At 39.4% G+C, this 27,251-nt stretch overlaps 2 protein-coding genes across 2 annotated transcripts; both read left to right on the forward strand.

Moving 5' to 3' along the window:
- On the forward strand, positions 16,662-18,392 carry LOC109723435 (BTB/POZ and MATH domain-containing protein 1-like). Its single transcript, XM_020251794.1, has 2 exons — positions 16,662-16,867; positions 16,998-18,392. The coding sequence occupies exon 2, from the start codon at positions 17,006-17,008 to the stop codon at positions 18,086-18,088; it is 1,083 nt and encodes a 360-aa protein (XP_020107383.1). The 5' UTR covers positions 16,662-16,867; positions 16,998-17,005; the 3' UTR covers positions 18,089-18,392.
- Positions 21,126-22,223, forward strand: LOC109727472 (BTB/POZ and MATH domain-containing protein 2-like). Its single transcript, XM_020257613.1, has one exon. The coding sequence runs from the start codon at positions 21,126-21,128 to the stop codon at positions 22,221-22,223; it is 1,098 nt and encodes a 365-aa protein (XP_020113202.1).

Genomic DNA, 27,251 nt, shown 5'->3' on the forward strand with positions numbered 1-27,251 from the left:
ATTAAGTCCCAACCGTTAAAAAAGTGTTAAAATTAATGGAATCGCTACGTCAGCACCACGGAGAAGCCATATCAGTGCCACGGAGGCACCGTGTTAGGTCAAGTGAATTATAATGTCACGCCCCGGATGTCTCGTTCCCCGGGCACTCCGACAAATCCGCCGTATACAAGAAATTTTCCCTGTATACGAAGCGTCAAAAGTACCTGTAGATATGCAATACTACAAACAGTAGCATAGAGCTGTTCAATAAACAAAAGCTAAACCAACTGAGCTTCATATACATAGTTCAGAAACCAAAATACAGCGTTACTCGTACTGGCGAGTTAAGTACTATGTACATAAGCTCGAAGTAAAACAATCACCTGCGGTAGGGTGCCTCTAGCTCTGTCAGTCGGGTAGGGCTCTAGCTCGCGACGCCCTTGCCTCGATCCTGATCCGCGGAAGGCGCAGCAGCCGAAGCCTGTGGCTCTGCAAAAACATAGGTAACAACTGGGCGTGAGAACTACTGTAAAAACAAGTAGTCCTCAGTGGGTACCGCCCAAAACAGCATCGGTCCACCCACTAAGTCTACAGGAGGGAGCAAGAATAGTAGGAAAAGCAGGAAGTAAACTCTACCGCTATCAATCACTACACTATCATGTTCTACACTAACCAGCTGTAGGAAATGTCAAATCTGACCCAATCCAATCGGGACTGTAAGCATACCCGTCCCCGGGACTGTGAATACACCCGTCCTTGCCCCGTTGCTACTATCAGGCTCTATCCAAACTAACTGGTCCGTGGAGAGCAAAGTCCAACTGGCATGAGCGACACCAACGCAAAAGCACAAAGCCTGACTCCGGAGTGGCACTCGTGGGCGCTACCCAACCGAGTATGCAGCGTATCTCTGTCGAGCTCAATCAGGCTCCAACTAGCCAAGGTCAAGTGAACAGGGTCAAAACAGGTCTACAAACCAAACCCACGTGCTCTCGGCATAATCTGTGACCAAAATAAGAATCTGGGTCCACCGCTAATCCAAACGGCACCCAACGATCCGAAACAGCCTAAACTCTGCTGAAAAATAAGTTCGGCATCTCAGCACGAGCGTAAATGCCTTCTAAACTACCCCAGGTATCCATTGCAACGATACTGCAATGATACAATCGAATCACGGCTCCTAGAGCTAAATCTGGTAGTTTAAGCATATGACGATTCCAATCGTGTTTTCTCCTAAGTCAAATCCAGTCCAACATGTACATTTAAGATTCACTAGTCATGTTCTCAATACTGATTATATCCAGGATAGCATCACGAATATCAAGCTACAACATGATTACCGAACTAAAAATCATACATGTCGACGACTACGGTACTTAGGAATAAACCGATGTAAACCCACCTCGACAGCTATCCCTTGGCAGCGGTACACTCCCACAGCTGTGGCGCCACCTGCTGGGTCGATCGTAGCCCTTCGAACCCAAGAATCGCGCTAACTCCAAGCTCTACACCAAACAATTCACCGTTTCAGTCTAGTTTTCGCAGCAGTGGAGTACAACAAGGATTCGACCAAGCTAACCTTCACCAAATCCAGCAAGTAAGGGCTTCGCGGATTCCTCTCACAGTCCTGAATCCAACGAACCAAGCCTCGTAGAAATCCGATGCTCCTACGTCGAGAACGAGCTGAAATACTAACAGTCGACGAAGAAATTCAGCAAACAACATCTCTCCGAGTTGAAGTAGTAAACACTTGCCTAAAAATCAAGGAATTAATGAAATACCCACCTCGACAACGCCGAGCACCCGAGTGACAGCAAGAACGGCGAAAATCCCTGCTCGCCCGATCTCCACGCGCTACCTCGGCGTCAAACACAAGCTCGAACGGCCTCGCAGCGCGACGTCGGCGACGAAACTCCCACCGAGCTCCACCGTGCGCAAGGACACCGCTAGAGAGAGAGAGGAGAAGAAGCAGAACATTCCCTCTCTGCTCTACACCAAGCTATATAGAGGGAGAGAAAAGGATTGATACAAACGAGGGAGAGAAAATTACTCATTTAGCGCTCTACCTACCCCCTTGTACCGGTACACGGGCTCTTGTACCGGTACAAGAGCCAACCCGAGAGCTGTTAAGCCTCTGCGCGATGGTTGTACCGGTACAGCCACGCTGGTTGTACCGGTACAGCAAGCAGAGAAATCTGCAGTTTTGCAAATTTCTTCGTTATAAGCTGCTCTCGCGTCGCACGGAGTCCGTTTTATGTTTATTTGACGCCAACGCGACTCGGACTTGTCCCGACACTCTCCAGAGCTGTCGGCAAGCCTCCACAGCTGAACACTAGGGATCTCACATCGTATAAATTTAAATTTAAATTTTATATTATAAATTTAAATTTAAATTTGAATTATATTTTAAATTAAATTATAAATTCAAATAAATATTTTTAATTTAAAATTTAAATTTAAATTTTGATTTTGGATTCAAATTCTAATTTTATATTTAAGTTTAAATTCAAATTCACATTTTGAATTCTAATTCTAATTTAATTTCAAACTTTGATTTAGAATTTCAAGTTCAAAGTGTGAATTTGAATTCAAAGTTTAAATTCAAATTTAGAATTGAAATCAAACTTTCAACGTAACACACTGAACTTTAGCAAATTGTGAGGTTCCAGTGTTATAATAGCGTTTTAGGCTATTCCTGCTGTTTTTGTAGATCGTTGACTGAATACCAACCCATTTCTCGTGTTGCGAGAATGCGCGAGGAAGTACTTAGCAACAAAACCTCCAAACTGCAGGTTTTAGGGTGCTGGGTACCAGTACCAGAGAGAGTGAGTGCCGGAACTCCCCTGCATAAATCGAGAAATGCTGCCCTCGGGTTTAAGCTGTCAAGTGGTCGGGTACCGGTACGGCATCGGCCGAGTACCGGTACGCCACTGTTTCTGCTTGGCCGAGGCTCGGGTTGGCAGTTTTGTTGAACTGGTATCGGTACTCTTGCCCGCGTACAGGTACGCAGTGTAAAAACTGCAGTTCGTGCAGTTTGTGATTTTTGGTGTTTTGAGGGATTTTTTGGGGTTTGTTATAACATGTTATATAACACCTCTTCCCCCCCAACACCACCCTTTGTGCTGAGCTGAGAGAAGAGCAAAGTAGGATTTTTTTCTCCCTTTCTCTCTCTAGATTTCTCTTCCAAACTTCTTTTAATTTGAGGTTTGATCTCTCTATCTTCTCCCTCTTCATGGTGGCAAGCTTGTGGACCTTGGAGGAAGCTTGAATGAGAAGAGGAGAGCTTCTTGGTGGATTAATCTTGAACCCTAGCTCAAGATAGTTTGATTTGGAGCTCTCTTAAAGGTTAGTACACATCTTGCAACCTCTATTTGTGATTTTTGCAAGTTTTGGAGATGAAAATCTAGTTTTGAGAAAACTAGGGTTTATTTTGGGGTTTCTTGATTTGAGGCTTTTGGAACCTAATTGATGAATGTAGAACACTCTTGTAGGTTGGATTTGAAGCTTGGAAGCTTCAATTTGAGCTTTGGACAAGTGTAGCTTGATCAAAGGTATTTTTCACCTCACTGTGTGTGTATTTTTCGAAGATTTTCGAAATAGTCGTTTTGGAGTTTTTAACCCTTTAGAATTTCTCTTAGAGTGTTAGAAGTTCAGGGGACAACTTCGTTTGAAGGAACGAAAGGGTTCGAAGTGCTTCCGGTGGATTTGAGCTCACCGAAATGGGTGAACCCCCCTATGTCTTCCTTTTGGTTTTAAGACATAATTAGATGCTTTTCATACTCATTATGACATGCTAGAATTTATGAGAACATAATATATACATGTTATGTATAGTGAACATTTCATGCTCTATATAATAGAAGCATATATGTGGACTTGAGTATAAAATAAAATTTCATGATGACTTTTCTTATATGCCAACTTAGAAAGCATATTAGAGTATGAATGAGGATACATTCTTTGAAGAGTACCTAGTAAATGGGTTAGAAAATGATTATCTCACAGATGAACAATATGCTTGTGTAGTCAAGTAAATGTGACAACTTCTCTATGGTTATAAGACTTAGATGGAAGTATACTCTTGCATATTGGAACATGGTAGAATTTTAGAGTACATAGTACATATGTGTTGCATGTAGAAATTTATACCCTATATAGTAGAGGTACTTTGTGAACTTGCATTCTACATGACATATGTTTGCTTGATAGAAAGCATGTTAGAGATGATAGGGACTTATCTTGTGTACCCTATTTGGAGGGTGGGGGTTAAATGAGACTTAGCAAATACTTGCGTGATAATATTATACTTGTTGCAGACAAGGTAGTTGTGACATTGTGACATAGTACATGTAAGATCATCATGAAGCTAAGTTGGAGCATTTAATCTAGTTGAATAACTAGTGCTTGATATTGTGATATTACATGTGATCTAGGGATCGATAGTTGCATTCTATATTTTAGACATGATGATAGTGATTGGAAAGCCTTTGGGTGAATGGCAAGATGGATAATTGCATGTAGCATTAATTGAATAAAATCACTTGCATTATAGTTTATCACTCCATGTAGTGGAGGCATTGGTAGAAAAGCATGTGCATGACATACACCATGAATGTTTGAATACTTAAGCCATATGTGTTACTCGTCACAATTATAGTCTTTATGTAATAGAGAGAGAATTGTATAGTAAATTTGCATGTGAAATGACATCTTATTATTATGTTGGAAGTCTTGTTATATTTAGTGAAATGACTAGCTTTTACATGCTCATGAACAAGGACATGTGTTGAACATAGAGATCATTAATGTCATAAAGTGGCATTCGATTTAGTAAATAGTTTAACTTTTACACTATGACATAGATCTGGACCTTTGGGTTGCTAGAATTTATACCATATTGCAGACATGACTACCGTGTATTTGAGATGATGATCATGCTTGCTTGCCATTTGTGCTCATTCGCACATACTTGTGAGGGTTGCTCCCCACAAGCCGGCACTTCGGAGTTAGCCTATTCGACATATGCCTATTGGGCCCGCGTTTGATAGACTCATTCCTAGAGTGGGAATGTTGGAGCTACCACGGGCAATTAGGCGGCACAAACCAGACTACACTTGTGTAGGTAGTGGGCTCGCATAGGATAGACTCATTCCTAGAGTGGAAATGTTGGAGCTACCACGGGCAATTAGACGGCACAAGACGGACTACGCTAGTGTAGGTCCTTAATTGAAAATGAAAAAATGACACCTAAAGTGTAATGTGAAAACTACTACTAGATGGTGCATATTAGTTGGACTAGTGGACATGCATATAGTGCATATTGTGGACCTTATGTTAGCCATTCATAGCACTGACACTCTAGTGGTAGTATGTTTACATCTACATCGATTGTATGTATGCATGGCTAGAATAACAATGGAAAGCACATTTACTCTATGTAGCATCATGGACATATTGAATATGTATGTAAATTAACATTGGAATATAGTTGAACAAATGAATTTAGAACATTATATATTTGATAGTTAATCCTGTAGTGGAGGCATGACTATGATCGAACATGTTTAATTACTCGCTTTTCATATATTGCTTAATTATCACCTTATAGCACGCTTCAGTTGACCTAGTGATGTATTTCGCCACTCTTGGTGGCTTACCCACCGGGAACTATTGTTTAATAGTTCTCACCCCCATTTGTTGTCAGTTTTTGTTTCAGAGCCTTTCGCGACGGAAAAGGCTGGGGATCGTGGCAAGGGGTTGGCGACTAACTAGAGCCCCTACGGAGTTACTTAGAGGGACCCGTCATCATCTTTCTTTTTGTATCTTGTGGAAAGATGTATATGTATATGATTTTCGAGATGTTGTGAGACTCTTGGTTTTAGTTGTATATCTTTTTGTATATCTTGTGGATCCCTTTTTGATAGAGTATTAGTGATTTTATATTACTCGCTCTGATAACCTTGTTAGGACCTTACTATGTTCATCTCTTGTTTTGGTAGACGCCGTGTGTGCATTTTGGTTGTTTCATGTACACGGCGGGTCTGTGCATGCGCCGGGTGGGCTTCCGTTGGGTCCCGGGGTGTCACAACCCGCGACCACCCGCCTATTTGGCCGGGTCGCGGCGCCGCCGACAGACCGCCGAACGAACCGGATTTCCCCTATACCGCGGACAGAGTCTCCCCTGTACATTCAAGGTGTCACAATCAATACAATGTATGAAGTTCCAACCAGGAACACATTTCAATCATAGATTGCATAAGAAAGTATCGAAAACATAACTATTTGCTATTACAAGCATTCACATTTACTAGATACATTTTACATCACAATTACATATTACATTTAACTTTCAAATATAATCATGCTTTTATTACAACTTCATTCTTTTTCATTCTTTACATCTCTAAGTAAAGCCAACTCAGGGTACCGCTATCTCTGGTCTCGATAGTAGGGCGCTAACTACGGAGCTACGCCCTCGCCTCTCGCCGCCGCGCCGCTCACGTGTGAACCTGTAACACTCCAAAACAGCGTGGGATGAGAACCAACTCCATGATTTCCGGTGGGTACGACCACCCAAGGAAAAAGCTTGACCAATAGGTCCAAAAGAGGCAACAACAGGTTAGTTTAATAAACAGATATATATATATATCTTGATTATGCAACTAATAAAACCATACTTTGCCTCACGAATGCAATAATGTCATGCTATATGCGAATCATGCAACTAAACAAGTAGAATAAATGATTTAACTTTCTATCATGCTATTCATAGCTTTTTCATAATTTATATATCTTGTCACTTTACATCGTTGGTTATTTTCTCCTAAGGTTTTTTTCTACCCTAGCCAAGCTAACCACCCGACTCGGTCTCGAGTCAATCATCTGCGGAATATCGCATACGTCCAGGCTCGAGGTAATGGACGTCTCACATACACCTCAGCCCCAAAATCAACTCGACAGGGATACCCAATCTATAGCTCATAATGCAAGCTTAATGTACTTTCACTTGGCTTTTACCCAATTGCATTGAGGTTCACCCAGTTTCCCCCGAACTCACAACCCAAAATCCCTTTTGATCGGGGAGGCTCTAAGCACTGCAAGACCCGAGGGATCGTCTTTAGGGACCGCTCTCCCATGGTGACAATTCCGGAATGCACCGCTTAAGGGGGAGCTACCGCCCTCAAGCCAAGACTCAATGTGAGTATGATCCAATTACCAATTTGGGAATGTATAGCCATAAGCCACAATGCCACAAATGCCACAATCATAATAGGTTTTCTACCTATTTATTCATGCCGCTTTCTAGGTCATTCTTGTCTCAATGCCACTCTTGGTTAAACTATGTTTAACAACTATGTTCTCTATGCCAATCAATGTGTCACGCCCCGGGGTCCCTTTTAGTTTAAAAGGTAGCGGAAAAGCGTCTGAATTTTTTTTTTGAAAATCTGACCCCAGAGTGTGCCAGATCCGCCACAAATACAGGAGTTCCACTGTTCACACGGACAGAGTCTCCCCTGTATTTGCACGGCGTCGCACAAGTACAAGAGAGTATAGATGCACACATACAACCACAACCACAACCAGATGAACAACAAGATAGATAACATTCATCCATTCCATTCACACACACAGATATGATACTTGAATTAAGAATAACATTCCACATCTATCAGTTAAAACGTTTCCTACCTAGAAACTGATTTTGAAATACTAAATCCATAAAACCACAGAAAAATCAATTTGAAAACTGATCCCCACACGGGAACCATTCCTTTTCAAAACCAGCTACCACGAGGGGTAGAAAACTGTTTTATTTTAAGAAAACTCCAATCCTTTAGTACATTTCAAAACCAATTGAAAACCCAGATAGTCAGATAATAAAATAGAACTGAACCATAATAAGTCTAAGTATTTATTCAAGCATGAAGGGGAAAAAGGAATAACCGACTCGGGAAGGAGCTCTATCGCACGCTAGACACGCTCCTCACCAGCTGTCCCACTCGGACCGGCTACGTCACTTGTAATGGGGGCGGGGAGTGAGAACATGTAAACATGTCTCCCCTCCCAGTGGGTACCGCAAGCCGAAGAAGGCGAGGGGTACTCACTAGTCACGGAGATAAACAAATATATGGATAATGGTAGTACAGTAGCTAAAATAAACAAGTACTGAAGTGAATATAAATGAGCAACTACAGCTACTATATGTATGCATCAACGGGACAATCAGTCCAAAAGTACCCAATCTGAACCCACTACTCTCTTAGTCAGCACCGTAGACCTCAAGCCAATGCCACAACTACTCTCTAGTGCATATTACCCCTTTAGGGCTCACGGGTTGTCACCATTCAACCACTTTTTCAGAAAAGAACACTCCTTGCGGTGGATCAGACCGCCAGTGTTCGTGAAATGCGACGAGTATCGGGCGATCAATGCAATATGCTCAATGATCAACCGTCGGCAACCAGCCGACAATCCTGCCCCCCAGGGCCCATCGACCGCATGGGTCATCATGTAACCAAATCGACCAACCAGGTCACAAGTATGGAGTATGAAACTCGACCAACCAGGTCATAGATACAACAAGGGAGAATCAACCAACCAGATCACAGATATCATATGCTGAAGAAATCTACTCTACTCCTACACAAGATACCGAGCATGGAAACAATCGAGTAGAGTAATACGAGGATAATATGATAAGCAATGTATATGATAAGCAATGTAAATAGGAAGGGTGGAAAGAACGTCACCGAGCGTGCACCACTGTACCGACGTCGGGTCGAAGTACCCACCTGTACGTATCTGACGAAGGTCTCTCGACTGTGAAGACGGTGCGACCGAACCTACGAAAGGTCCAACGGGTTAAGGTCAAACCCACTGACATGTAATGCTAACTCACAACCCCCGCTCACCAGAACCACGACCGGTTTTCCAAAACCGATTACCGAATAAGCCGGAAGTCCCGAAAACCGCACCGGAACTTCATCGTCGCTCACCCGTCGTTTCCGAACCCCCAACACGACGCGGGTGACCAGCCAACAAGGCTCAGCGACGCTACAATCAGCCACGAGGCACCGTCCGATGAATTCCGAACCAAAACCGCGTTCTATCGGCAGATTTCACCGAAAACGCTCCGGAAATCACTTTTCGATTTCCGCAAGGGCTTGGGCCTTGGACGATCAGTCCAGAGGTTATCCTCAGCCCAAACAAGCTGCCTACAGCATCTACAACGAAGCGGAAAACCTAAAAGCCCATACCGATACATGAAATCGCATCATTTCATGTGATTTCTAGGCTTTTCTGGACCGTGCACGCAAACCGGAGGTCGATTAATCCGACCGTCGTACTCGCTGACAGGTTTCAGCATGTCGGAGGCCGTGCTCACCTTTCGGAGCACTGCCGGCCACTGCGGTGCGCGCACGAGCGACGCGAAGTACTGATAAACTGCGCGCACAGCGCGAAGATCGCGACTAACTCGCAAACCAGGGCATCTTTGCCGCTGTTGGAGGTGAGCACGATGTTCAGCACGAGTTGTAGATCATCGTGCTCACTTCCCGAGACTTAGAAGGCTTCTCGGATCACCGGAAAAGAGACCGGAACCTCGGAAAACAGTGCTGGAACATAAAATGTCCTTACCAGACCCGAGGAGAGCTAGGGTTGGTCGCCGGCGGCCGGGAGGCGGGCGGTCCGGCCGGAGGTGGGAGCACTCGGTCCAGGAGGTCCGGGGAGGGCGCTGGCCGGCGGCGGGCGGCAACCGGTGGTGCGGCGGCCGAGATCAACCCTTCACACTTCCTCTCGGGTTCGGGCTTCCCGGCGGCGTGGCGGCGGCCGGAGGAGGTCGGGGCGACTCTGGTGCGGCGCCGGAGGCCGAGGGGAAGACGGTGCACCCCTTGGTGGGCTGCGGCAGCGCCTGGAAGCCAAGCGGGCCCGACCTCGGCCCGCACGTGACTGGGCGGCCACAGGAAGCTCCAGCGGCGGCCGGCGGCGCGCGGGGACGGCGGGGGACGCGCGCGCCGGGTAGCCGGAGGTCGCCGGGGCCGACTGGGGGGCGGCGCGGCCGAAGCGAGGCGAGGACGCAGCACCCGAGCCGGCTCGGTCTGGGCTGACCCGAGCTGGCTGCAGGGAGCCGGGGTGGCTCCGGCGGCGTTCGAGGGTGGCCGGGGCCGGCGGGGGAGGACGCCGGAGGAGAGCCTCGGCCAGGTGAGGGGGAAGCTCGGCTTTGATGCCCTCCCGAGCACAACAATAGAAAAAGGTGGCAGGTCGGGGCTAAGGGAGAGCCGAGAGGTGGCCGGGGTGACCTTTCCGGCGGCCGGAGTTGCCCGCCGGCGGCCGGGACGTGCGCACAAGTTGGGCAGGGTGGTAGTGGGGCGGTTAGGGTTTTCTAGATAATCATGGCAGCCAAAGTAACCCTGGAAAACCCTAGATGCCCTTTTATACATGGTGCCACTTTGCGAGGAACCCCTCCAAAGTCTACTATTTACACTCCAGCCCCTGCCAACGAGTGGATTACGCATACAGGTCCCTCGACATTCAAATTCGTGCAAGATCGCGCATAAAATATTGGACGTTTCCGCGAATAATCGATCTTGCCAACTTGACCTCTCAGCGGACATTTCACGATTCCCGAAGATCCGTCCGTCGGATTTCCGAACGGATTGCGCCAGCGCGTTCAGCACGACTGGGGCATCGAATCTAGCATTTTATTTCGTCTGATTTGGTCTCCGATCAGCGACGAAACCTGCCCTCTCAATCTCCACCCATAAACCACTTATATTAATACATGTAATTTCCATTAAACCCCTTTTTCTCGACAACCATGCATCAGAACCCAATTCCGTCAGTGCCATTGGGTCCAGGATAGTCGAGCGGTTGAAAACGAGCTATTGGAAGGCTATATTCGGAGTCCGATACGCGTCGAAAGTCCACTCTACTCCGCGGTCTCTCCGGAAAACCGGAGTTACTATTCACTTAAGTCGAACTTCCGGGTCGCGTAACTTCTCCGTTTTAACTCGTTTTCTCCTGAAATTTGACGAGTACACTTATAATTATATTACACACAAGAACATCGTCAAACAAAAGGGTTTAATTTTATTTATCCAAAAACTTCAATTATTACACAATGTCTCTATTGTCAATGTCACCTTTGTTTACTAATGTCCAAGTCCAACTCTCACATTCACACAATAATAGGGTCCTAACATACATGTCCATTATGGTTCTACCTTTCTCTATGTTCAACTACGTTAGAAACATGTCATTGAAAGCAACCAAGATTCACATGTACTTAGCCTTATCAAGCATGAATGATACAAAGTATATATGCTCAAATACCATAAGTGTTTGCTAGGTTCATGACACTAGGTTCACACTATACTTGTTCAACCTATGATCAAGACACTAGGTTTAATGCCACTTGATGTCCAACCTATGTTCTTTGAGACTAGGTTCATATCATCCATGTTCAACCTATGTCAATGACTCTAGGTTTAATGCCACTCGATCTAATGTATATAGATTGTCCATATGCACATTTCCATTACTTATCATTAGTATCTCTACAACATGATTATCAAGTATATATTAGTATTAGCCCCATGCTTACATTTAGCATTTCCATGACATGCATTCAACTAACATTAACCAATGCATATATTCTAGCATTTATATGACATGCTTATCCAAATTAGCATTCTTTACAACTTATCATTATACATTACAACTAGCATATTCTCTATTTTATGTTAACATGCAAATGTCATTTATCTCATGCTTTTAACTAGCATCATTCCTACTATATCCTCATGCATTCTTTGGTAGCCTACTTAGCATTCACTTCATGCATTCACATAATTTACCATTAGCCACCATTATATGCATCAATATAAAACCATTTCTCTTAGACATACAGGCGACCTAGTCGCTTCGGTAAGCACAACCCACCTCAAATCACTTTCCGATTGCTTGTCGACACTTGCAATCGGCCTCCTGCGGCATTCGGCATCCGGTTTGGCCCGATTTTGCTAATACTCACCAACCGTGCATCGAATCGCGACACCGAAAATTTTAGGTCTTCGGTTATGTGCCACGGTGCTCCAAATCCGTTTTCATGACTTTACGATATCGCCTCGGTCCTCCAGGCGGAAACGAAGCCTAAACGTCCGTTTCTTTAATAACTTCGCAACGGCTCGACGAATCGCCGAACCGACTTCGCCAACGAGTTCGTTTACCTAGCAATTAGGTTTACGGAGGGTCAAATGAGATCAAACCCTACTATTTTACAAAACTCCATTTTTGAACCCTAAATTACAACTAGGTAAAAATCTACTATTAATCCTCTAGATTCTAGCATTTATCCTCTATTTAGCATGCTAGGATTCCAAATAAACCATTTTTAGAGCATATAAATGAAGCTATAAAGATCTACCATGAGAGGGCATCAAAGCTTACCTCTCAAACAAGCTCTAATGGAGAGGAAGAAGACGAAGAAGATGAAGATCAACTTCCAAGCTTGCTTCTCCACCAAAACTTTCAATTTTGGGAGAGATCTAGAGAGAGAAAGGGAGGTTTCTCTCGCCCTCCATGCATGCGTGTGTGTGTGTGTGTGTGTGTGTGTGGCGCATGGTGTGTGTGGCTGCACAGCTGGGGGAGAAGAAGAGCAATGCTCTTTTATAATTAACACCCCTCAAACACTATTCACTCCAAGCAGTTCGAAATTTGATATCTTTCGTCGGAGCTCCCTGAATATCCGTTTGAGCTCAAATTTGACAGTCATATTCGGTTTTACTTAAAGAGTCCAAAGAAATTTTAATATTTCAGTTTCGACCCCATTTGGTCACCGAAAACTGTACCGAACTGTAATCTTTATCAGATAGCTGTAGGATTTTATTTTCCACCTTCCGGGTGTTAGAATGACATGAAACTTTAAATCTAGCCTCATAAAAATGATTCTGACTTATCCTCCAGTTTTCATAATTTTCTGACACTATGTATTTTCTGCTAATTTATCTGTCTCGTTTCCAGTAGAAAATTTTAAATCTTTTGTTTTCATTCTGATTTCAGCACAAGTCACTTCTGACTTATGTTTTACTTCTCTAAATTCATTAAAAATAGTTTCTCACACTATTTTTATTTATTTTTATTTTTATACCAAAATCCGGTATGTTACACGGGGCGTAACATTCAATTCAAATTTAAATTTTGAATTCAGATTTAAAATTTGGCCAATTTGCATAAAAAATACACTAATTTTGGGCTTTTGCAAAAGTGAGTCACCTTTTTCTTTTTTGTAGATTCGGTCCGATTTTTCAGCAAACTGACCAAAATACCCTTATACATTTTTCTCTCTCCTCTTTTTTTTTTTCTCTCGTTCTTTTTCTCTTTCTCTTCCCAGAGAGTGGCGGAGGCAGAGGCGGAGGTGGAGGCGGAGGCGGCCTGCTTCGGTTTTGTCCGATGCATCCTTACCATCGCCCGTACACCCCCCGCCTTCCTCACCTCTGACACTGCCGAGGTCGCGCTGCAACTTTTTTTTTTCCCCTCTCCGACCCTTCTTCACCGCCTGCGACGACGACGCCTATCTCACCATCTCTCGCCTTTCTCGCCCTTTCCCTCTCCCTCCTCCTTCGCCTTCTTCGCCGCCTCCGACGACGATGCTTCTCCGCCGACATCGGCGCCGGGAGGTCACTGCAGTGCCGCAGCCTCGGAGCCGGGGGTCTTTAGCGACATCGTAGCCGGCGCCGTGGCTGTTGGCGGAGAGGCGTGACAAAAAAAAATTATAGAAGAGGAAGAAGAAAAAAATAAAGACAAAAAATTATATAAGAAGGAAGAAGATGATGAAATTGCAATGTTAAAATAAGATTACACTGTTTTAAAACAAATTTGCACTATTTGATATAAAAATTACACTCTTTTAGAATGGATTTTACACTCTTAAGGCTAATGTTGCGCTATTTAAGAGAATTTTGCACCATTTTGACGATGGAGGGCGAGCCGGACACTTCCGCGCCACCCCCGATAGCGCGGAAGCGCCCGGACCGCCCTCCTTCTTCTTCTTCTTCTTATCTTTCTCTTTTTCTTTTCCTTTTCTTTTTCNGGCAATCGCTAAGCTCGAGAAGATCCCTTCCCGTTGTTAGGAGCCTCCTCGAGCTCGGCGATAGCCCCCACCGCGCCTTCACAGGCCGAGCGGGAGGTAGCAGTGGAAGAAGAAGAAGAAGAAGAAGAAGAAGAAGAAGAATAGAAAGAGAAAAAGAAAAGGAAAAGAAAAAGAAATTGTGCAAAATTTTTCTAAATAGTGCAACGTTAGTCTTAAGAGTGTAAAATTCATTCCAAAAGAGTGAAATTTCTATATCAAATAGTACAATTTTCAATAAAACAGTGTAAATTTATTTTAAAACAGTGTAATCTTATTTTAACAATGCAATTTCATCATTTTATCCTTCTTATATAATTTTTTGTCTTTATTTTTTTCTTCTTCATCTTCTATAATTTTTTTTTGTCACGCCTCTCCGCCAACGACCACGGCGCCGGCGACGACGCTGCTAAAGACCCTCCGCTCCGAGGTTGTGGCACCGCAGCGACCTCCGTGGTGCCGATGTCGGCGAAGAGGCATCGTCGTCGGAGGCGGCGGCGGAGGAGGCGAATGAGGAGGGAGAGGGAAAGGGCGAGAAAGGCGAGAGAGGGTGAGATAGACGTCCTCGTCGGAGGCTGTGGAGGAGGGTCGGAGAGGGGAAAAAAAAAATCGCAGCGTGGCCTCGGTGGGGTCGGAGGCGAGGAAGGCGGGGGGTGTGCGGGCGAGGGTAAAGATGCGCTAGACAAAACTGAAGCGGGCCGCCTCCGCCTGCCTCCACCTCTGCCTCCGCCGCTCTCTGGGAAGAGAAAGAAAAAAAGAACGAGAGAAAAAAAAAAAAGAGAGAGAAAAATTTATAAGGGTATTTTGGTCAGTTTGCTGAAAAATCGGATCGAATTTGCAAAAACGAAAAAGGTGACACATTTTTGAAAAAGCCCAAAATTAGTGGATTTTTTATGCAAATTGGCCTTAAAATTTAAAATCAAAATTTTGAATTTTATTTTAAATTTAAATTCTGATTTTAAATTTAAATTTCAATTTCAAAATTTTTATTTTAAATGCAAATTGAAATATCAAAATGGAAATTTTAAGTTTGAATTCAAAATTTAAATTCAATTTAAAATTTGAATTTCAATTCAAAATTTTAATAAAGCTTTAAATCAAAATTGTAGCTTTAAATTCAAATTCAAATGTGACGCCCCAACCTCGAAGGCGGTCACCTATCCTAGGACTACTCCCGTTCTAGCACGCTTAACTCTCTTAACCTCTTGGGCCTAACCACCATTCAAAATACTTAAGCCAAGTTAAAAGTTTAGTCTTATTATATCTTATATATAGGACTATTTGGGTCTCACAATTTCCCCCTTTTAAGCCCTGACGTTCTAGTCGTGCTCAGACTCACAAATATCAGGCATTGTGAGATTCGTCTCGCTAGCCACAATCGACTTTGTGGGGGAGCCGCGCTTCACCCACAACAGTCAACAGTATGAGAGCCTTACTCTCCTTGCTATATAATTCTGGCTCAGCCGAGACTCATCTCACACTTTCGGTTGGTAATTGACTCTGATACCAACTGTAACGCCCCAACCTCCCAGGAGGTCATCCATCCTAGGACTACTCCCGTCCTAACACGCTTAATTCTCTTAACCTTTTAGGTCTAGCCACTATACAAAATACTTAAATCGGGTTAAGAGTTTAGTCCTATTATATCTTATTTATAGAATTATCTGGTCTCACATCAAAATTCTAATTTCTCATTAGTTTTAAATTTTAATTTTAATACTAATTTAAAATTTAAATTTAAAATTTTGAATTTTTATGTCAGAGGACTAAAGTGAAAAACGTGAAAAATTTAGGGACCAAAATTGACATGTAAAAAGAAGCCACGTAGGCCATGATGTGGCGATTTCGTTATTTTAAACACTTTTTTAACGATTAGAATTTAATTGCAATAAAATCAAGGTACTAGGGACTCGATTGTTAAAAGAGAGTTTGAGATCAAATTAAAAAATAATGCAAAGGTTGGGGAGCAATAGTGTATTAACTCAAAAATTAATATAACAACTTAAGCTTCGTTTGGGATTGCGGAGAGATTGTGTTACGTGCGTTGAGAAAATACGATGGAAAAATATCATATTTGTTTTCGTACGTTATATTGCGTTCTGCATATCGCGATTAATTAGTTACGATATATTTTCTGCGGTCTTATGGGAGAACGCAGAAGTATATCCCTATATGTTTTTACCCTAACTTTATTTTATCTAATAGCGTTAGATAGATTTCAATGCCAAACTAGGTCTTAATATTAGTAGATAGTATTAGATACTCTTGAAAATATTCAGATAAAAAGAAAAGATATGTATTGACATAGAAATATTCAATAAAAAATAAAAATTATGTAATGATATATAAATATTTAATAAGAAAAATTGCACGCAAAAAATGAATTCAAAACTTATTTCATTATATTTTTTTATATAAGAAAAAATGAAAAAACAAAATTTTTTTTTTTTCGTCAAAAATTAGATCTATCGACCGACTTGACTTAAAAATACGTAGTTTTATTTATAGTATAGATAGATATAGATAAAAAAAATTAATTAGAGTTAAAACACGCATGTGACGGCCGCATGGAAAACCGGCTTCCCCTCAGGAGGAGAGGGAGGGTGGTGGGAAACTTCTGGAAGGGGAAGGCGAAAGAGCAAAGGGACTAGTTGACCAGTGCAGTGTAAGTGGAATCAATAAGTCTTCGCTAATTCCACTTTCCCTTTCCACTCCTCGTCTTCTCCGGAGTCCGGTCTCCGCTCTCCACCGCCCCGCGAATATCCGGTGAGTAGGAAATTAATTTAGTCATATGTTGGTGATCCAAATTCGCCAATTAATTATAGCGATCGACCAATTTCCCTTCTTTTTCCTTCTAAAAACCCCTTCGATCCAAATTCCCCGCTCAAAATTTCAGCTCGTCCCATGTCCACCTCCGCAGCCGCGCGTTCCTCGGAGTCGCTCTCCAAGTGGACGATGGAGAAGGCGATCGGGTCCCACCTCTTCCACGTCGCCGACTACTCGCTGGCCCGGACGATCGGCGTCGGCAAGTCCATCTCCTCCGCGGTCTTCGACGTCGGCGGCCTCGACTGGTCCATCAAATGCTACCCCGCCGGCGGCACCCCGCAAAATTCGAACTATCTGGCGCTTTTCCTCGCGCTCGAAAGCGACGCCAGAAACGTGAAGGCCGCGTTCAGGCTGGCGCTCCTCGACCAGCGCATGAAGCCGTCGTCCAAAACCCCCGCGCACGACGGCCCGTACACGTTCAAGAACCGCGACTACGCCCTCGGCTACCACCGCTTCGTCGAGAGAGCCTATCTGGAGGCCTCGCAGTTCCGGAGCACCGATTGCCTCCTGAGCAACGATGCCCTCCTAGTCCACTGCACCGTCACCGTGCTCAAGAACCCGCGCCTGCAGTCGCCCGCCATTCGCCCTGTCGCGGCGCCGCCGTCCGACCTGCACCAGCATCTCGTCCGGCTCTTGGAGAGCGGAGAGGGGAGCGACGTCACCTTCGAAGTCGGCGGGGCCACTTTCGCCGCGCACCGGTGGTTGCTCGCCGCGCGGTCGCCCGTGTTCAGGGCGGAGCTCTTCGGTCCGATGAAGGAGAACAGAATGCGGCGGATCAAGATCGACGATATGGAGGCTGTGGTGTTCAAGGGCTTGCTTCATTTCATCTATTCGGACTCGCTGCCCCCTCTGATGGAAGAGCTTGCCAAGGAGTCCGCAGTCCTGATGGCTCAGCATCTTCTCGCCGCCGCCGATCGATATGGGCTGGAAAGGCTGAGGCTGATTTGCGAGAGCAAGTTGTCTCAGCAGGTCGACGCAGGCACGGTGGCGACCACCTTGGCTTTGGCCGAGCAGCACCACTGCCGCAACCTTAAAGCCATTTGCCTCAATTTTATCGACTCTCCTGAAGTGTTCATTGCCGTCATGCGAACCGACGGATTTGAGCACCTGAAAACAAGCTGCCCTGCGCTTCTCGAAAATCTCCTTAAGAAACTAGGCTGATATTCGCAAAAGTGCTCCGCAATCTATGTGCATGTATACCAAATGTGTGAGCTTGAATTCAAATGCATCATCAGATCTTAATCTTAGGTGTGCTATTCTCTGTATTTAGAGGTTTGAATATCTGCAAACTGCAGATATGCACAAAATTAAGATGTAGTTTGGTCTCTTTTGGCTAATTTGGTGTGATTATCGTGAACGCTGGGTAACAAAATCTTCAAAAATGACCATGTGAGTCTCTTCTCTGTATTTGCATGCTGTACGGTATTATTCTTGTATCGCATATGGTGATGAGTTATTTGCTTTCTATCCACCTATTGTAATCTGAGTAGTTGCTAAGAAAGAACGATGTTAAATGATACAAGTGGTTTTTGAAAATGAGCACACTGTCAGGACTTAGAAAAATTTCTATACAGTCAGGTCCCTGGCCCAAATCTGCTTAGCGAGTTCGGGTTGAAAACAGGTTGAATCGGATTGTTAAGTTGACCCAAATCCAACCCTTATGCGAACAAAAATGCTAAGTCCGTGACAACTCGCACTGGTAGATTGGGGATGCTGCTCTTTACTGGATTTGCTTGGAATATGAACTTAGCCCAACTTGCTAGGAACAATTGGTGGTAGAACTCGGTACATTCTATTGCTCTTCTGTAACATCTATATATCTTGCAATTCTAATCATCTAAGGGACACAAAAAATTTAAAATTCCTACTTTGTTGGCAAAATATTAGTGACAATCTAAAGTATATATGATGTTGTCTCCTTTTGTATGTTTGGGTTTTTAATTGAGCAGTTTTGTCTTGCATATTCAAAATTGTAGAGGCTGAGGCTCATATGCGAAGACAAATTATGCGGAATGAATCATTGTGATTGTTGATATATATTTGGTTTGAGAAATTGGTATTCTATTTCAAATCCAAGGGAAATTGAATCCTCCAAAGTGACTCCATGAGTCCATGGACATGGGAATCAACTTTGATTTCAGAAGGAATTAAAAAAAGCACTTATTTTTTTCACTAACAGTTTATTTAAATTTGAATATCTAGTTTATATTTAATTTTAGAATAAATTATAATTACAAATTTGAATTTGAATTATCAATTTAGAATTTAATTTCTAATTTCTTAGTCTCAAATTTAAATTCTAATATAAGTTTGATATTTGAGTTTATTTCTAAAGGAATTAAAAAAAGCACTTATTTTTTTCACTAACAGTTTATTTAAATTTGAATATCTAGTTTATATTTAATTTTAGAATAAATTATAATTACAAATTTGAATTTGAATTATCAATTTAGAATTTAATTTCTAATTTCTTAGTCTCAAATTTAAATTCTAATATAAGTTTGATATTTGAGTTTATTTCTAAATTTAAATTTTTACTTCAAACTTCAATTTGAATTGTTTGGGTAGTAAATTTACATTTTAATTTTTGAGTTCAATTTTGGATTCGAATTTTGATTACAAACGTGGATAATAAATTTAAATTTTAATTAAAATATAAAATTGTAAATTTAGTTTTGAATATGATTTCGATTTCAATTCTCTTGCGAACAAAAATTTTAAAATTTTTGTTTCTCTCTCTCTCTCTCTCTAAAATGTACCTATAAATATCTCTATATAGAGAGACCAATGAAAAAGAAGACTAAATCTGAATGTTCCTATATATAATATATTTAGACTCTAATGTCCATATCAAATTCACTGACTGTGCCTAGCGCAAGTGGCAAAGTGTTTGATGGTTGATACCTGAGGTCCTAAGTTCGAATTCTTGTTGTTTCACAATTTCTAGCTAAATTTATTTCTAAACGAAGCGGTTCTCTCAAAAAAAGAAATGTCCATATTAAATTCTACAGAATTGTCCTCTAGGTTCAATTTAAACTAAACAATTCATATTAAGGTTTACTAAACTTTTATAGTTTAGTACATTTTTTAAAAAAAATTTATGTATGGCATAAACATATTCAAGTTATATTTAAACCTTACGGTCCAGATTAAATTTTACTAACATTTTCTAATCCGAATTTTCTTTAGATCCAATCTAAACTATACAGTCAAGATTAAATTCTATTAAACTTTGCAGTCCAGACTGTTTACATCCTGAGTTAACTCTCTGTATATTCAAACTTCACTTTCAATTAAATTCTCCTGGAAATTTGACTGTATTTGGCAAATAAAAGGTATATTATATATATTTTTTCTTTTCATATTCAAACACCAACTTCGATTAATTTTTATTGTATTTATCGAATTAAATATTATATAGTGTTCAAGGTTGTTCGCACGCACCTGAAAACTTAGAATCATCTTTTATTAATTTATTAATATTATCCTTCTATATAATGATGATCTATATTTTATTTATACTATGTTTAGTCTTAGATACACATAATTAATTTGGAATTTGATCTTATTCTAAATAACGAACTTAAAACAGTTTTATCTAGAGATTAAGTGAATAATAAAAAGTAAAAATAAATTTAGATAAAACTAAATAAGATGATGATAGATTGATAGCTAAAAATTTTTATTTTTATTTAACTAACTAAAAGATATGCTCAACTAATCTAATCTAATCTAATTTAACAAATGATGAACTAAATCGATTTAATCAGATCAGCACCGATTCAGGTATGTTATGAACTAAACTAATCCAGATTTTCTTAAGATCCGATCTAAACTCCAGGGTCAAGATTAAGCTCTATTGAACTTTGCGGTCCAGACTTCATGTTCAAACTTCACTTTTAATTAAATAAATAAATTCTACTAGAATTATGACTGCATTTAGCAAATAAAATGTATGTATATATGTATATATTATATTATAGTTTATTCTTTTCATATTGAAACTCCAACTTCGATTAGATTCTGCCACAATTCCACATTCTACTAGAATTCAGATTGTGTTTATCAAATTGAGTATTATTATATATATACATCTATCTGTATCTGCATGCTATATTAAAGAGGTGTTTCCCGACGTGCGTTATTGCTAGATAAATTTGTAGAACCAAACCACCGACGAGCTTAATTTTAATTTCTCATGGCCTCCTCCCCCGACGCGCCGCCCTCGTCCTCCTCGGAGCCATTGTCGTACTCTTCGTCGACGTGGACGATGGAGAAGGTGACCGGAATGCACCGGTTCAAGATCGCCGAGTACAAGCTGGTCAGAGCTATGGGCGCCGGCTGGTCCGTCCGGTCCGGCATCTTCAACGTCGGCGGCTACGACTGGTCTCTCGTGTGCCACCCGAACGGTACCTCGGAGGACACCGCCCACATATTTTTCGTCGTTTTCGGACTGGAAAATGACGTCGCGGATAGCGTGAAGGTCCGAGTCGAGATCGTCTTTCTTGATGAGAATGGGGAACCCTCGAGATTTCTAGGAGATCGCTTCGTACAGGAATTCTCCCGCAGCCATCCCCGCCGGGGTCCGGCGCCGCTGGGGAGAATACCCCATCTGGAGGCGGCGCAGTTTATTCAGAATGACTGCCTGACGATTCAGTGCACCGTCTCCATCCTCAAGTCTCCGCATGTCCAAGTACTCAAAACTCCCTCCGTCGCCGTGCCGCCCTCCGACTTGCACCGGCAATTCGGACGGCTCTTGGAGGACGGCGCGGGGACGGACGTGACCTTCCAAGTCGGCGCAGGCGGAGGAGAGGCTTTCTCCGCGCACCGGTGCGTGCTCGCCGCGCGGTCTCCGGTCTTCAAGGCGAAATTTTTCGGCCCGATGGAGGGAAGCAGTGCCGAGCGCGTGAAGATCGACGACATAGAGCCTGCGGCATTCAAGGCTCTGCTTTATTTCATCTATTCGGATTCGCTGCCCCCGCAGATGGAGGAGATCGACGAGGAGTCCGCTGTTTCGATGGCCCAGCATCTTTTGGTTGCCGCGGATCGATACGGGCTGGAGAGGCTGAAGATATTATGCGAGGACAAGTTGTGCCGGGGCATCGACGTGAACACCGTCGCGACCACCTTGGCCATAGCCGACCAGCACCTCTGCAGTCAGCTCAAAGCAGCCTGCTTCGATTTTGTCGTGTCTTCTCGAATACTGACTGCCGTCATGGAAACAGACGGATTCGAGCACCTAAGAATGAGCTGCCCCTCAGTTGTAAAGGAGCTGCTCAAGAAGGTAAACTCATAATAGATAACACAACACAGCATTTCAGATGTGCGTGCTCACGAAAATATTCTTAATTTTGTTCAAGACTCTTCTCTCTGTATTGCAATTATATTATTATCAGATTAATTCATGACGAAGTGCTACAACTACTTCAAGACACACGTTAATTATACTCTGTTTAGACTAATAATTTTTGTTGCTTATTGCATGTTATTAAGTATTGTTATCTAATTTTTATTCAAAAATTTAAATTTGATGCTTTTGTTCGATTATTTTCCAATCTGTTTCTAAATAATAAAGCACTCTAATCTTTTATACGAAACTTCCATCCTAGTTTAGAATTTCTTAACAATATCAACTAAAAATTAAGTTGGACAAGCGATTCATCTCCATCCTCTCTCCAATTCTCAATTCTCATCTCTATTCAATATCCTTTCACCAGAGGAAGTTTATTTTAATTTTCAGAAATAGTTAAGCATAATAATTTGGTTAGTTTCTAATGACAATATATATCAATTTTTTTTTCTTTTTCGCTCATGTTATATGCGGGTAGTTTTAAAATGCATCACAGCATTGAAATCTTTGAACTTCATAAACATTTGATTTACATTCGATATTTAATTTTGGAAAGTATATTAAGTTTTTATAATAAATTTTTTGATTGATAGGTAGACATTGCACCGATCATCCACATTAAATACGCACTTTTCATTTTAAAAGAAAAAAGTTTAGAATAAAAGTCGAAATTAATGAGCCATTTTTATTATTGGTGTTTAATTAGTTTGAGAAATTGGTATTCCTATTTCTATTCCAAAAAAATCGAATCCTCCAAAGTGACTCCATGCAGGTGGGAATCAACTTTGATTCAACATGGAATATATTGAGAAAAGTACTTATTTTTCTCACTAACAATTATTCTAATTTGAATATTAATTTATATTTAATTTTAGCAGAAGTTATAATTACAAATGTGTGTTTGAATTATGAATTCAGAATTTATTTTCTAATTTCTTACGTTCAAATTTAAATTATAATTTCTAACATTCAAATTTAAATTCTAATATAAGTTTGATATTTGAGTTTAGTTCTAAATTTAAATATTGACTTCAAACTTCAATTTGAATTGGTTTTTTTTTTTTGAGAGAGAAAAATAGTATGCTACCCGCTTCGTTTATTTCATTTAGAAATAAACTTAGCTGAAAATGTGAATCAACTAGAATTCGAACTTGGGTCTCGAATACCAACCACCAAGCCCTTTTGCCAAGGCGGTCGGTACTTCAATTTGAATTGTTTAATTCAAATTGGGTAGTAAATATACATTTTAATTTTCGAGTTTAATTTTTAGTTCAAATTTGGACTCAAATTTTGATTACAAACTTGGATAATAATAAATTTAAATTTTAATAAAAATGTAAACTTTTTACATTTAGTTTTCAATATGACATTGATTCCCACTCTTTTATGAACCAAAATTTTCAAATTTTGGTTTCGCTCTCTCTAATTTGGACCTATAAATATCTATACAGAGCTAGAGACCAATGGAAAAGAAGACTAAATTTGAATATTCTCATATATTTAACTGTAACGTCCATAGTAAATTCTAGCATAATTATGATCGACGTATCTATAGATCCAATTTAAACTAAGCAATTCGGATTAGAGTCTACCAAAATAATATAGTTTAGTACATTTTTTAAAAAAAATTTATGTATGGCATAAACATATTCAAGTTATATTTAAATTTTACGGTCCAGATTAAATTTTACTAAGATTTTCTAATCCAGATTTTCTTTAGATCCAATCTAAACTCTTCAGTCAAGATTAAATTCTATTAAACTTTGCAGTCCAGACTTTGTTTACATCTTGAGTTAATTCTCTGTATATTCAAACTTTACTTTTAATTAAACTAGTGTTGAACCCGCACTTCGCCGCGGACAATTTTAACACTAATATTTTGATGTAAATTTTAATATATAATAATTATGAAAAATGAGAAAAAGAATAGAATTAAAATATCAACACATATGTATGTAAGAAGAGGCAAAAAAATTGTCACGCCCCGGGGTCCCTTTTCAGTTTAAAACAAAGCGGAAAAGCGTCTGAAATTTTTTTTTTTTTTTTTGAAAACCTGACCCCAGAGTATGCCAGATCCGCCACAAATACAGGGAATCCACTGTTCACACGGACAGAGTCTCCCCTGTATTTGCACGGCGTCGATCAAATACACAGTACAACCAGGATACAACCACAACCAGATGAATATAAAGATAACTATACATTCATACATTCACCATTCACATCACAGTTTTACATTCAAGGTTTAAACAGAAATCCACAAAAATCTTTTGAAAGCTGTTTCCTACACAGAAACCTTTATTCTTTTAAAAACGCTACCACGAGGGTAGAAAATCTTTTATTTTACAAAATCCAGAAATCCACCTTTTCAAATGCAAATAATTACTGAACCACATAAACCAACTAAACTATATATCAACAGAAATACCAAGGATAATAACTAAATCGAAATAACCTGGGTCGGAAGCTCTATCGACCGCTACACACGTACCTCACGTCTCGTCCCACTACTCATCGCCCGCGATACCTGAAAAATGGTGGGGGAGGTGAGAACATGTAAACATGTCTCCCCTCCCAGTGGGTACCGCAAGCCGAAGAAGGCGAGGAGTACTCACCGGATCAGGAACATATATATTACATATACATAATAGACATATAAGCATATACATATATATAGTATATATACATATACATATACATACTCACATATACAACCAATAAAAAATATTCAATAATTGTATATATATATATAATATTAGTAGTATTACTTATGTTATAACTATATAATATACCATATATCTCTATAGATACATATATACATATAATAATATATATCATCTATTACATATAATATATATAACATCTAATAATATAGAATTATATATATACATAATAAATAATATATGTAGATTATATTACATATATACATATATATTATAACATATATACATATATTATATATATCAATTTATATATATACATAGATCATATATCATATATATATCATATATACATATAATAATAAACATACTACATATATAATATATATATAGGTATAGTATATATACTATATATCTATATATAATATATTATATATATATATATATATATATATATATATGTATTATAGTAATATAATAATATATTATTATATAATTATATATTTTATATATGTATATATTATTAGTATTACTAGTATATATAGATATACTGTATTCTATGTATTTATTACTACATATATACATATAATATATATGTATATATAATAATATAATATAAATATATGTATATATAATATATAATATATGTATATACCATATATATATAATATATATATATGTGATCTATGTATATATATACATATATATATACTAGTATTAATTAATTAATTAACATATATATATAATATACATATATACATATATATGTATATATATACATATACCTACATAATATGTTTTGTGTAGAGGAGTTAATATATTACATATATATAATATATATATATAATAATATATATATATCTTATATATATATATATATAATAAATAGCAATAAAGTACGTGCACGATGCACTTAACAATTTTAGATTATTTCAAATCAATATAAATTTTTTACACTTATATATATCTAAAATTTTACATATAAAATAATTTATAAATAATGTGTATTTATTATAAATATTATAATATCCTACGTGTTTTTTTATATATACACCGAACATTTAAATTTTTAACAATTGATTATTACGTCATAGATTGAATTTATAGATTGATACGAATGCTATTTTTTTAATATGTATTGATATAATGTCTTGATTTAACCTATTTTAACAAATTGCTCAATAACCATTTATAGCGAATAGATTTTAATATATAGAAATTTAACTAAATTGATCATAACGTTCTTTTATTTAACATATTTTAAACAAATAATCATAATCATTCGTAGGAAATATTATTATATTTAATAATTGATGATAAACCATTAATTTTTATTTGAGATAATTTTTCACAAAATTAATCATAACTATTCGTAGGGAATATATTTTATTCTTTTTGGATTCCGTCGTCATTGTCGGAATTCCTATAACGCTTTTATATATAGTATACGATAATATAATATACATATATATTAGTATGTATTGTATGTCTGTATAGAATGTATTATGTATGTGTATGCTTGTATGTTAAAATTTATGCTATGTAATACATACATACATTACATACACATACAATACATACACTACATACATACATATATATATAATATATATATAATATAATATAAGTAAAATATATATATAGTTAAGCTAGAATATCTAATCGGTAGAAAATCACCCGTTTACTACCGGATTCGTTTTCGATATAGAGGTCCAAATTAACGAATCGCTCCTGCGTTACCATTGATCTATGATCACGCGTAATGATTTAGAAATCAGATATCAATATTTTCAACATACATTGTCCTCAATCAGAGTTCAAATTTGTAATTTATATGGTCGATAAAGAGGCTTTTCCTCGTACAACGGCTGTAAAGAACATCCAATAAATTGAAATTTTGTTAAAAATTCTTTAAATCCTTAAAAAGATCAACTACTGATTGATACATACTCTTCATGCATTTTAAAATAATAAGAAAAGACGTTATGGAAGGAAAGGGATATTCATTCATACTTCATCTTCTGTCACTTGATGTGATAAAAGAACAATATCAAAAAAGTTGCGAAATTTGAGTTCTAGCTTATTCCTTCACACATGGTTTAATCACTATTTAACCCGGAGCCGATCGCATTTTGAAGGCCATATCATCGGAAACAAATCGTTCGTAAAACGCTTGTTTTACACCTAGATTTTACTCAAACTATATATATATTAATATATATATATATTATAATAATATATAATATATAATAATATAATATATCATATAATATTAATATATAATATATATTTATAAAATAATAAAATAGGAATC

The sequence above is a fragment of the Ananas comosus genome, linkage group 2 (genome assembly GCF_001540865.1).
Source record: "Ananas comosus cultivar F153 linkage group 2, ASM154086v1, whole genome shotgun sequence".
Taxonomy (NCBI): Eukaryota; Viridiplantae; Streptophyta; class Magnoliopsida; order Poales; family Bromeliaceae; genus Ananas; species Ananas comosus.